The following is a 14,207-nucleotide window of genomic DNA, read 5'->3' as shown; positions in this document are numbered from 1 at the left end:
ATTATTTTTACATTTTTTGCATCGGTAAATGGAGAAGTGGTCTATAGTCCTATCCAGTACCATGCTCATCAGTGTTCGTGACTATATCCGTTAGCAGACAGCAATGTTTGTGAGAGTACTAAAAAACACTCAACATTTGGAAAAGTTGCATCTGATTTTTAGCTCCAATCCTGTCCATAAAAATTAGTATCAGGTTGTAGTATTGTTGATTTTTTTTTAGCTGATATGCCAATAAATAATGTCCACTTGTGCCTATCGCAGTCTCTGTAGTAGAGTCAGGCTAGTAGCTACGGGTTGATCACATGGGTGCCATCAAGGGCATCAGGCAACCATCCTACCTTGGAGAGTAGCTTGGTTTGATGATATGTGTGTCATTGAAGGCAACAGCCAACCACCCTATGTCTGGCTACCACTTGGTGGTGCTGGGACTCAGATGTGCAACTACTCCTGAGTGCAATAATTCAAATGTCCAACAGAGGTCGTAAGCACAGCGTATGTATATTCAAACAGAAAAGGGTTAATGCCAGGATGTCACGACTGTACCAGGGAGGAAACAAGCCGAAGTCAAGAAGCAGAGCCAAAGTCGGATCCCAGGAAAACAAGTCAACAGGGAGGAGCAGGTGGAGGACACAGAGCAGGAACGGAATCCGGAGGACACAGAGGTACAGAGGGAAGGTCAAGCAGGACAGATGGAGGACAGAACAGGCAGGAGGGACAGAGGTCAGGCAGGACAAGAGGGACAGAGGTCAGGCAAGGTAGGAGGGACGGAGGTCAGGTCAGGCAGAAGGGTCAGAGTTCAGGACGAACGATACCTGGTATCAGGACACGAAACAGAGTACTCACACGAGAAGAGCAAATAGCAAAGCCGGAAATATCATTGGCGACGTCCTGGAGGCAGCAGCACCAAAGATATGGCGGCGTGACCCCCAGAACAAGGCCAGAGCAAACAGGCCCCTCCCGGAGGCAGAATACATGCACCGGCTCAGGAACGGCAGAGCCATGCATGAATCATGACACCCTACATTGGAGAGTGGCTTGGCTTGAAGAAATGGATGCCATTGAAGGCAACAACCAACCACCTTACCTTGGAGAGTGGCTTGATGACATGGGTGTAATTGAAGAAATCAACCAACCATCCTATCTTGGAGAGTAGCTTGGCTTGATGACATATGTGTCATTGAAGGCATCGACCAACCACCCTACCTTGGAGAGTTGGCTCAATGAGATGGGTGCCATCGAGGGCATCAACAAACCACTCTAATTTGGTGAATAACTTGGGTAGATGCCATAGGTGGCATAGAAGACATCAACCAACCACTCTTTTGGATCTATGATGCTTAGATACAGGGTAGGGAAGTAGACAATCTTTGCTCTCGGTGACAGAAAGTCTAGTTTGGCTAGAGTTGTGGAGCAGATCTCAATGTGGGTATTTTGGTGGGTATTTGGATGCCCTCTATTGTTCCCTCATATCAGTCATTTTACATTTGGCAGCCACTGACTATTTTTCAAGGAGACTACTGACGATAAGATGGCAAATTGTTCCCCGGGTTATGTCCAGGTAGGAGAACCTCCGGAGTAAGGTTAGGTGTGAGTGCTTATGGTGACCAACTTGGTAAAAGGGCTTCAATACTTCTATACTGCATCTATGGTATTTGTCCTCTTATTGACATGTTAACCAGAGGGGAAATGAGAATTAAGGTGGCATTAGACTTTGAAGGCCGGGATCATTATGATTGCCTTTTGTGCTATCGAGAACATTACTCTTAATGTTCTTTTCTCCCGCTGCTTCATTTCAGAGCTGCAATTATTACAAAATATCTCGCCCTATGTGTTAATGATGCAGCCTGAGGCTGTAAGGGTCACGGAGTTTGCTCGGGTTGGGGTGGAGGGCTCCTCTTTCAGATCCTGATGATCTTAGAGAACTCACTGTTACCTAGCAACAGTCAACATGTAGGAGGGCTGACTGTGGAATACATTACCTGACAGCTATATGAACTTGGTATTTGTGTCATTAGGATTCTACAGAAGTCTCTACAAATCCCTATCCATCCTACGGGGAGTATGAAGGAAACACTAAAGAATGTCAGTGATGGGAAATAATGGGGAAGAAGGAGAAGAAACAAAAGCACAGCCACTGTTCTGAGTACTACACGCTATTTCTTACATGTTCCCATGTCCATATACCACACCAACAATGAACATGAGCTTTGGCCTAGCTGGAGGACCAGTCCAGGCTAGGAGAAGATTGATTGTCATGGCAACACATTATAGTTCCTAATTGTGGGCGCATGTTAAAAGTCAATAATATACATTGATCTGTATAGAAAGCTTAGAATGAAGTCTTCTATCCTGTTGTCAGCAGGGCTAGCCCACCATTCAACTGTTCCTTCCAATACACATTATTGGGGGAAAATAAAGGATGACACATATTGGGTTTCAACGCCCAATGTTTTTGTTCCCAAGATGGTTGTCGTGCATAAGCTTAAAATCATTCCCCCTCTAAAGTTTTTTTGGGAGGCCATATAGGGATGTAGTTGAACATTGACGGTGTGTCCTAGTCCCGCCATTGTGTTTCACGGTTCAATCGGTGGTCATGTGACCGCTCATATGCAATATGGATACTAGCGGTCACTTGTCAACCGCTTTGTTTTCTGTTTTTCTCAACGAAACATTGAGAGAAGTATTAAAGAACGTTGATGGCTCACAAATATAGAAATCATATGAGCAGTCACATAGGAACCAAAGTCTTGTAGGATCCAGTTGTATCTTAGCTCTTAATAAGGGGCTTCCTGAAAATGAGAGAGAATTATTGGGGTAATTTGAAGTGTCCATAAGGTAGTGTGGGGTATTTTGGTAGGTGGTAGATTTATTCCTCCCAGAAAGTGCCTCTTTTTTACTTGTGAGCAGCAGGGAAGAGGTCAAGCCGTGGCCTGGACCTTCTCTGCTATCCCAGGTTTAGTGTCAAAGCCCGGGCTGCACAGTTGAAGGTGTTAGGACAGCATAAGTAGCCCTAACTCCTCAGTGTGGGGTGGTGTTTGGGCTGGAAATCTGAAGCAGGTTTTGTGAGAATAACGTGCCTAAATGGACTGGCATGTCTAGGACCTATGCTATGCTGTTTGACAAGTTGGAATTTTGCAAAGCACCAGTGTGAATAAAACACTGAGTTTTGGACTGAGAACACTGTGTTTGCCTCTTTACAGCGTTTCTGCCATTGCCTACCAGAGCTAATACCCCACAGGTTTGGAATTTGTGGATGAGGCCTAGTCATAAGAACCCATGCATGGGTGGTCAGGATGACTAGCTGTTAGTTCCGAAAGGAAGCTGTAGTAATGTAACACAAGGCACGTTGGTCAGCGCTGACCAATATATTCCATGGGAACAAAATAGGCTCTTGAGGTCAGGTTTTTGTTTGTAGTAACATGGTATTGGAAGTGATTTCCACGATTATTGTATACAGTCTATTAACAAGAGAAGACAAAGGACAACTTTCTACATACTGTATAATAGGCCACTTATCAGGAATCTGTGGTATAGAGCCATTAATTACATTACACTGGATCATTCTGAATATTCCCGTTATAAACGATTTCCAGTCACTTTGGCACATTTGCATATATATGTTCTACTTTTTCTTTTTTTTACTTTTAGGAAGGACTTTCCCCAAGAAGGGTCAGACATGCGTCGTCCACTACACAGGTAAGACACAGGATGTCCTGACTCATATTTATGTTGGATGGGAGAATGCCACCTTCTTGCTAATGATGTGCACCTTCTCTTGATGAGATGCAAAAAGAGGGCTCAGTTGTTGTCATCTATGTATCTCCCGCACCCACAAAAAAGCAGTATCGCCTTCAAAACCAAAGTTTGCTAGAACCCTGATGTTTCTTAAGACCTAGAAAAGGGGTTCTCTGAAACACAAGTAAAGTTTTTATGTTTGTTATGGAGAGATTCTATGGGTTCCTAAGGCATAATGACATGTCATATTACTGGTCATAAGGGCTCAATAGGAGGTGGCACTGTCCTAAATATGAGAGGACAATCTTAAAAAAGATGTCCCAGTGATTGGGCTGTTCATGTGACGGAAAATCCAAACCTCCAAATATTTTGAAGGCCTCAGACTGGTTTTCTAAAAAGAAAACCAAACTCACCCCCTTACTGATTCTCCGCCACTCCCATTCTGTCTCACCTGGTCCATACTGTTCTCTTTCACAACACCGTAAATGCCCGCTTAGTCAACCAATGGTCACTGCTGTGACTTACCTGTGCCAGTAAGAAGAAATTTCCTGACATTGTCTACATGTAGCCAAAGGGAACAGAAAGTATAGTCACTGGGATTATTTGTGGTCGAGTATTTCTATTTTAATTCTATTTGAGCCCTTGAAAATCATTTTGAATCACTAAACAACCCCCTTTAAAAGATATTCCCATCTTATTAAATGGATATTGTCAGATAGTGCTTGGAAATACAAGCAATTTTGCAATTTACTGCTTCTTAAAATTTTCAGCCGTTCTTGAGTAGAGCTGTGTAGACTCACAGAAAATAAAGGTAGATGCTAGAATGTACGGTCTCCCTCCAGGTATGACGTAGTTTGTCACGTGATAGAGGGCCGTGTTCAAAATCAGCTCAGGATGACCTGTGCCCGAGAAGTCTCCTCCTCTGCTCATCCTGAGCCCTCCTAATTCATGAATCATGAAACAGCAGGCTCAGAATGAGCTGCGCCTGCGATGTCTCCTCCTCTGCTCATCCTGAGCCCTCCTGGTTCATGAATCATGAAACAGCAGACTCAGGATGAGCTGCGCCCGTGATGTCTCCTCCTCTTCTCATCCTTATCCCTCCTGGTTCAGGAATCATGAAGCAGTAGGCTCCGGATAAGCTGCGCCTGCGATGTCTCCTCCTCTGCTGATCCTGAGCCCTCCTGGTTCACGAATCGTGATTCTGACCCGCAGACAGAGCCTGTGATTAGTTGCAGGCAGACACTGTTACACAGGCTGGGGGCGCGTCTGACTGCAGCCATTCATAGAGGCCAGGCCAGCTGGTGGGTGGGGAAAGCAGTGCATATGTATGAGCAATGATGAGCGGCACAAGAAGGCCGCAGGAGCAGTGTACAGCCGCGACGGAACCTCGGTAAGTATGAAGTGCTCGCTTTATTCTTATTTTCTTTATTTTTCCTTTATATTTTTAATTTCCCCAGTGCCAGATCCCAGTCCCTGGTCCAGCACCCGGGCCCCTTAAAACCGCATGGATCCGGACTTTTACATTCGAGGTTCGCCCATCACTATTCTTGAGATATTATCACTTTTCTTTTGTTTACACCTTGTTGTCTTGGAGACTGACCATCGCAACTAAAAAGGAGAACATACTCAGTATTCAGAAATACTTTGCTATTGAGCTTGTAAGCACTGATTTGAAGCTGGGGATGAAGGCTGGAGTGCGCTGTTACCGCCTAATACTGGCCTACATCAGCGCAGTGTTTACAAGATATACAGCAGCGGTGGTCGGTCTCCTAGACAACAAGATGTCAACAAAAGAAAAGTGTTGATATCTAAAGAACAGTTGCAAATTTTAATAAGCAGTAAATTGCCAAAGTGCTTATTTGTACAAGCACTATCCAATAATACCAATCTATGGTAATGAGGGATGACTCTTTAAGCTTTTCAAATTTGGTAAAGGATGTGGTTGTATAGAGTCATTGTTAGTAGGGGGTGTACAATACGTAGAACATGCTTGTCATGTACAGTCCGGCCATCATTACAATAAATATGGGCTATGATATGAAGTTGCATGATCCTTCATCAGCCAGTATTTCTCTAAGTACTGGAACCACATGCTGTTGGACGCCAGGAGGAAGCGGAGAACGATGAATAGGAGGGAACACATCATAACATTTAGAAGGAATGAATAGGGGAGAGTTAGGATAGTGAGTTGAGATGATAAGCCTGTCTAAAGAGATATGTTTTAAAGCATGCTTGAAAACATAGGGGCTATGTAGGGGTTGGATTTTTTCGGGTAGTGCATTCCAGAACACTTGCGCAGCATGAGCAAAGTCTTGTAGACGGAGGTACGAGGTTTGGATTATGGAGGATATGAGTCTTAAATCAGAACGGTGGGCACAGGTAGTCACAGATAGGCCCCCGCATAACACCTTCCCTCACCTAGGTAACACACAGCCGACCTGAAACCCTAATCACCCCCCTTAGGGCAAGACAGGCACACCAGTGGGCGTGACCAGGCGGTTGGAAACGCCCACCTAGGGGTTTAGACAGCCCGGGGTGGGAAAACACAGGGGAGTGAAGTTTGTAGTTCAAGTGGAGAGGAGTGTAGGCTGGAGCTAGGTGTAGCTCCAGCAGAGGAAGTTGACCGGTGCCAGGGTCGGAGCCCTGGTGCCTTTGGCTAGGTGGCAGACAGTGGTCTCCGTCAGCAGGAGACGGGAAGACGGCTCAGCAGATCCGAGGTGGACCGGGACAGGGTTGTAGCCTGCTGGTACCAACACGGAGAACTGACCCGGAAACCGTAGCACAGAAGGGGTACTCGGACCCTGAAGCCAGGACCGAAACCAGTGGCCTAGCTAATTAACCAATTGAGGACAGGATTATAGCTCCTGTCCCACCCAAAGACCCTAAAGAAGACAACAGCCCACCGATAGGGACAAGGCCACCGCCAGGGCCCATAGATCCCACAGGCCAGCGTCTGGGGGCACGGCTCCTTAGGCCACAGCCAGCCGGGAGCGGACTCCTGAGTTCCAGACCAGGCAGTCCACGATACACAAAACAAGTGCAGAGGGAAAAGGACAGTGACCACCAGACCGGGTGGGGGACCTGACTGCAACCGGCCGCGGCGGCCGGCCACTAACACCTTTGTTTACCAAAAGACTCGTGTGATTAATTTGCTGTGAGTAACCAAACATCCCCTCGCACGTCCGGGCGCACCGGCCCTTGCCATCGCTATCCTCTGCACAAAGACACTGGGTCCCGGGGCAACCATCCCTACCCACGGAGGGGTTAACATCCAGCTGCCACTACATCTCCCCCAGGTATCCCACAACAGCAGCCGTGGTGTCCCACTTCACCACACACCATGGGTGGCATCACAAACTTAATACGGCCTAGCCCGTACATCTACAGTATGTCCCCCCTTTTTATTCGGCGTGTCCACATGACCCCCAGGTCCGGAGGATCCCTCGAGCCACAGACACACACAGCGGGTCTGGACCCGAGCAGCGGCGGCTGCTGGCACGAGGGCGGCACAATAGACGGAAATAAGGGATGAGATATAGCACGCTGCAGAACAGAGAAGAGATTTATAGGTGAGAGCGAGAGAAGTTTGTATCTGTTGTGGATGAGCAATCAGTGTAATGGCTGGCACAAGGAGGAGGCATCAGTGAAGCTTCTGGACAGAAATATAACCTTCGCTGCCACATTCTCAACGGATAGGAGAGGACACAGTTTGGTTAGATGGAGCCCGATCAGTAAAGAGTTCTATGACCAAAGACTGCAAAGTGTCGCTGCAGTTGACGATATTTATGAGGGAGCAATATACATGCCTTATACATTTGGTTTTTGCATCGGGGACACTTGAGAGTGGTCACATTCGTGTTACAGTATGTGCAGGACCGGCTCAGCTTACGAGCACCAGTTCATATTCCTAGGGTGTCTCTGGGCGATACTGTAAGTGCTGGCTCAGCATTATGTCCCTGTAATAAAAGCCACCTCCAGCCTTCCAGCGACGCTCTGCTCGTATGGTAACCCTCTACTCTTCATTTAGGACAGTTTTGCAGGCAATGTTGTGTATTTTGAAGAAGAGTTAATGTATTTCCACCTATTCTGCGGAGCCCTCGGACATTGCGGAAAAAAAGGTCAGCAAGTGCGGTTTTAACATCACGGAACTGGACTGATCATTATTTTGCGCGGTCTGTGTGGGTGCTGCCCTATTTTATATTTTCCATCTTACCATGAAATGACCATGTAGATCACATACGTCATACTCTGGCCCGCAGGCTGATTTTATTTGGCCCGCCACCGCCCCTCCCCCCATGCCCAGCATTGCATTTTCCACTGTATCAGCATCTTGAATGGTGTTACAATTGAAAGCAATGATGGAAGATGGAGGCGATCTGCTACCTCCCTCATCATTGTGCGTCTGACGTCTCAGCACAGCGGTGCTAGAGGTGAAGAGCTTCAGAGGGCTCACTACCGAGACCGGAACAGCGGGGAAAAGAGGAGAGGTGAGAATTTCATTTTTTTTTAATGTGGGCCCATAATACTGTATGGTGGCAATATGGGGCCCATTATTCTGGATGGAGGACTATGTGGGGCCCATTATTCTCTATGGAGGACTATGTGGGTCCCATTATTCTGTATGGATGGATATGTGGGTCCCATTATTCTGTATGGTGAGCTATGTGGGTCCCATTATTCTGTATGGATGGATATGTGGGTCCCATTATTCTGTATGGAGGACTATGTGGGTCCCATTATTCTGTATGGATGGATATGTGGGGCCATTATTCTGTATGGAGGGCTATGTGGGGCCCATTATTCTGTATGGAGAGCTATGTGGGGCCCATTATTTTGAATGGTGGGCTATATGGGGCCCATTATTCTGTATGGAGGGCTATGTGGGGCCCATTATTCTCTATGGAGGACTATGTGGGGCCATTATTCTGTATGGAGGGCTATGTGGGGTCAATTATTCTGTATGGAGGGCTATGTGGGGCCATTATTCTGTATGGAGGGCTATGTGGGGCCCATTATTCTGTATGGATGGATATGTGGGGCCATTATTCTGTATGGAGGGCTATGTGGGGCCCATTATTCTGTATGGAGAGCTATGTGGGGCCCATTATTTTGAATGGTGGGCTATATGGGGCCCATTATTCTGGATGGAGGACTATGTGGGGCCCATTATTCTCTATGGAGGACTATGTGGGGCCATTATTCTGTATGGAGGGCTATGTGGGGTCAATTATTCTGTATGGAGGGCTATGTGGGGCCATTATTCTGTATGGAGGGCTATGTGGGGCCCATTATTCTGTATGGAGGACTATGTGGGGCCCATTATTCTGTATGGAGGGCTATGTGGGGTCCATTATTCTGTATGGAGGGCTATGTGGGGCCATTATTCTGTATGGAGGGCTATGTGGGGCCTATTATTCTGTATGGATAGATATGTGGGGCCATTATTCTGTATGGAGGGCTATGTAGGGCCCATTATTTTGAATGGTGGGCTATATGGGGAACATTATTCTGTATGGAGGGCTATGTGGGGCCTATTATTCTGTATGGAGGGCTATGTAGGGCCCATTATTCTGTATGGAGGGCTATGTGAAGCCCATTATTCTGCATGGAGAGCTATGTGAGGCCCATTATTCTGTATGGAGGACTATGTAGGGCCCATTATTCTGTATGGAAGTTATGTGGAGCACATTGTTCTGTATGGAAGACTTTCTGGGGCCCATTATTCTGTATGGAGGGCTATGTGGAGCACATTATTCTGTATGGAGGGCAATGTGGAGCACATTATTCTGTATGGAAGACTATGTAGGGCCGTGACTAGGTTGACCCATAACTTTCTCTAAATCTTTTAATTTTGTACCTCCGTATATGAGTTTGACATGCCTGATGTAGATGAATGTCTATAGCTGCCAATGACCCTAATAATTTGGATCATAAGATATCAGAAACTAAAGTGCTATTATATATCAGTCTAGATCTCCAATATTTGGGTTTTCCAGGAGTAGAAAAGTGGATTATCTTTCTAGATAAGGCAACTCTTTTGTTAATGCACTGCAGAATCACTTAAATGCATAAATGCAGACACAGCCCATTAACAAGAGTGGCGCTGTTTCTAGCACAGTAGACCCTTTTTTTTTCTAATCCTGGACAACCCCTTTAATACAGCATGATATATTGTAATAAATAAACCCATGTCTCACTTTCGGAAGGGTTGGGTTTCTAAATGATCTTCTAAGGTTCCTTTTAAATCCATTAGCTGTGCAATGCCTTTAATAAGTCATAAAATATTGATAAATACGTTTTATGTGCACACTGACAACGCGCATAAATTATTCTTAATACAGATGGTGGCTTACAAGGGAATTGGCAATTCAATCACAGGATGCGGTGGGTTGTAATGGAGAGGGGGTTATGGATCTGTTCTCTAGAAATCCTGTTTTAATCAATTCTCATGAGGGGGTTCTCTGCCCTAAAAAGGAAAACTCCATACCTTGGCGAGACTGGCATTTGGAGGTCTACAATTAAATCGAGATTTTTCTGTGTTGTAAATAGTCATTTGACAATTTTTTTATATTTTATTAAAAAGGGGGTGTCTGGTTTCATCATATACCCTATTGGGAAATTCTAGATCTTCATCTCTTCCCCAGAGCGGTGATAAAGAGCATCTCTCACTCTGGAGGACCTGTCCTGTCCTGCTTGTTCTCTCCTGATTTTAATGACTACTGTGTAATGCATCATTTCTCCAGTGGTGGCGCTGCAGGTAAATTAGACACTACCAGGCTTCTTTATAGATTACAGCTGATCGCTGGGATTTCCACCAGGGAGACACTTTGTGATCGGCTTAATTGTTAAAGAGAACCTGTCACCCGATTTGGTCACTATAAGCTGCGGGAACCACCAGTGCCCTCTTATATAAGAGCCCAGGCTGCTATGTAGAATGTAAAAATGACTTTATAATACTCACCTACGGGGCAGTGCGGTGCGGACTAGTCGGATGGGTGTCTGTTCTCCGGTACCGGCGCTTCCTCTTTCGGCCACCTTTGTCCTCCTTCTTCTGAAGCCTGGGTGCATGACGCGTCCTACATAATGCACACTATCCGGCATTGAGGTCCCGCACAGGCGCACTACAATACTTTGATCTGCCCTGCTCAGGACAGATCAAAGTGCGCCTGCGCAGGACCTCAATGCTGGCTAGTGTGAATGACGTAGGATGCGTCATGTACCCAGGCTTCAAAAGAAGGAGGACAAAGATGGTCGACAGAGGAAGCGCTGGTACCGGAGAACGGAGACACTCACTCAACCAGTCTACACTGCACCGCCCCTTAGGTGAGTATTATTAAATGATTTTAATGTTATACAGAGCAGCCTGGGCTCTTATATACAGTATTCAAGAATGCTGTATATAAGAGCCCACTGGTGGTGGCCGCAGCTTATAGTCAACAAATCTGGTGACAGGTTCCCTTTTAAAGTAACCTTTCTAACAAGTAAAGGTTGTCTGAACCAGAAACGAAAACCTTTTTAACACTAGAACTACTGAGGTAGTCATTTTGACTACTTTGCACCATATATTTCTATATACGTGTCACGAGTCCAGTAGTTCTAGTGTTAAATCATTTTGATTGCTTTATGATAAAATAATAGTGGGAAAAAAAATAATAACATGATTGAATATTGTACATGTACAATAAGAGCAGGTGGGCAGGAAGCTGACATGCCAGCAATAGTCGATGAACAAATGTCTGCCGCCTCCATCCTTCAGCCGGTCATAGACATGAGATATTTCTCCTGACTCCTCCATACACATAGGTTCTCGCCCTCGAGTTCATGTGTTTTCGAGTGGGAGAAAGGAGAAAGCAACTTATCTACCCTGAAAACCAAAGTATTGGTCATCTGTCGGGAGAATCAGGAGGTCTCCATACAGATCAGAAAGTTGGCCGATACAGACGAAATCAGTGTGTTTGGCTGACCTTCATCTTATGTGTGAGAGACCTCCTGACCTTCCCTCGTTCACTTCTGCGAGGTAGCCCAAGAGAGAAATCTGGCTAATTGTTTGGCCCTACTGGCTTGTCCATTTATTGGTCACGTTCTTCGGGGCTAACAACCAGAAGGTTGTATATTGGCCAACTGTTACGCTGAAGCATGCAGTACAACACAAGGGTAACAACAGGAATGACATAGAAGGAAGGCCAAGGAGATGGGAGAGGAGACACTTACTGCAATTCACCTGAGTCAGTACCATTCACTCCCAAACATCCCTATATGAATCCTTCCCCTCATCACCGTCACGTGCCTAGGCCCTCTCTTGCCCTGAACTTACCCTGGCTAATGAGAAGGCTGGCAAGAACACTAGTCTCAAAACTGTAATAATACAAACACAAGGTATGGGAGACAGATAGAGGGAAATAGACACAAACAGGAAAGCACTTCATGATTCTCCAATGCAGCTAAACAGCATAACTTCAATAATCACGACTTTTCAGCTTCTTCCAGAGACAGGCTCCCTCCAAAGTGGTCAGCATAGAAATGAGAATCTATAACCAGCATCAGATGGTAAGACAAGTCACATTTTATAGAAAAGGAGAGTGGTCACAAAAGAGCTGCACTTGAGATTAAAGCTACAAAGATCAGCCAGATAGGAAAGAGTTCTCAAGCTCTACCTCACTAAAAGAAAGTAGATTTACTCAAATACAAGATATGGACCTGCGAACAAAAAGGTGTTGTGACCTTCTGGTCCCAGACCCACCAGAGTTCTCCCCAGAGCAGGACACACATGTTACACCAACTGACTATTTGTCAGCCAGTCTAAAGGCTCTGGCCACCCTTTAAGGAAATGTGTTTCCCTTAAGGGAAACCTTCATGACCAAAAGTCATATATATGATTGTTTAACCCTTTAAAAGCTAAGCCAGTATATCCCATTATGATCCCAAAGTACTACTCCAGCACTGGTGGCCCAGAAAAAGTGTAGCTCTGTGCTGGCCACCGGGACTACTAAAAGGGCATTTCCAATCCTCTCCTTGGGATTAGTGGGCTTGGACCTCCACTGACCAACAAGTTTTGATTTATCCTGCAGATATATACCTAATAAATGTTGCCCATAACCCCTTAGGACAACTCAAATTGGTCACAGCTGTGATCTATGCTTTCTGGGATTGGAAAGCCCAAAAACGACCCCAAGGACAACTTGTGCACAACTATCTACTTTCAGGTCTAGTTTAGCTTTTTCGGCTGTCTGATATATCCGATGCACGGCCACCTTAAGGGTGTATACTGATCACTTTTGAAACGCGCTATCACAGTCCTAAAACAGCCTGTACCCATTACTATCGACAGAACCGGCACATATGGGTCCTCCCTTTCTGTGAAGACAAAAGAGCCCGGTAATATCCTTGCAATCTGGTGACTTCCAGATGGCGCAGATTTCGTTATAGCGGAATAAATCCTATTTGGAAAGTTTTTCTTCCATTTCGGAGCTACGTGTGATTTATCCAGGAGGCGTCCATCAGGGACCATCCCTCGTCATTGGTGCTTTGTAGTGGGGCTCTGCGTCGATCATCCACCATCTCTCCATGTGGCAGCTTTGATGTGGAATGTGCGCACTTCATTGTCAGTGTTCGCACAGGAGAGATGAATAAATCATGGCTGCGATTCACATGTAAGGATGTGACGCCTGTTCTTTACCAAAGCCGTCGTGTGAGGTTTTTGATATTTTTCCTGTGAAAGAGACCAGATAAGAGAACCTGTATCTTACTATATCCCCTGTGGGCATAAATCTGACGGAAACAGGAGACTAGAACTAGACTAGAGTTCCTCTTGTAGCGTTTGAAGGGTTTTTTTCCTTAAAGGAGAACTTTACCCCTAGCTTAACCTTTGGGATTGAAAACAAAGTGAAGAAATTCTTCTAAAAGTATTCAGTGTGGCTGCAAAACTGTTTTTATTTTTCCGGTATAACCCTTTAAATAGGTTGTCCAGCTCTCGAAATACTGGAAAATATTCATGAAAGGTAATGTTCACCTTACTGAGGTCCTGCTGCCCCCATTCCAATGCCCCAAGGTTCCCCGCCGGTCTCTTTACTTTTTGGTCTGTTTGGATCGGTGACCAACACATCATTGCTGTAGCCAGTGATTGACTGCAGGGGTCACCTATCTGTGCTGTAGCCAGTGATTGACTGCAGGGGTCACCTATCTGTAAGGCAGAACAGGAAGAAGTGCTGCAGTCATGTGACCTCTGCAGCCAATCACTGTCTATTCCAAAGGCAGTTCCGTCAGGAGACCTCCCACTTTTGGGGCTGGATTTATGTAAACCTCCCCTCTTTTTTTGTAGGCAGTGCATCAAACAAATAAGGAAAGTCCTTGGAAATTCGGATTTTCATTTCCTGGACTTAAAGGGAACCTGTCACCTGGATTTTCCCTTATAAACTGCGGCCACCATCAGTGAGCCCTTAAATACAGCATTCTAGGATACTGTATATTAGAGC

At 45.6% G+C, this 14,207-nt stretch overlaps 1 protein-coding gene across 1 annotated transcript in view; it reads left to right on the top strand.

Annotated features, from left to right (window-relative positions):
- Nucleotides 1–14,207, top strand: part of FKBP1B (FKBP prolyl isomerase 1B) — a 79,752-nt gene that overhangs the window by 7,381 nt on the left and 58,164 nt on the right. Inside the window, exon 2 of the mRNA XM_075341162.1 lies at nt 3,649–3,696. Within this exon, the coding sequence (XP_075197277.1) occupies nt 3,649–3,696 (48 nt within the window). The remainder of the gene's footprint in view (nt 1–3,648; nt 3,697–14,207) is intronic.

The sequence above is a fragment of the Anomaloglossus baeobatrachus genome, chromosome 3, assembly GCF_048569485.1.
Source record: "Anomaloglossus baeobatrachus isolate aAnoBae1 chromosome 3, aAnoBae1.hap1, whole genome shotgun sequence".
Taxonomy (NCBI): Eukaryota; Metazoa; Chordata; class Amphibia; order Anura; family Aromobatidae; genus Anomaloglossus; species Anomaloglossus baeobatrachus.
The sequence above is the reverse complement of the archived record's forward strand: the minus strand, read 5'-3'. Positions and strand labels throughout refer to the sequence as shown.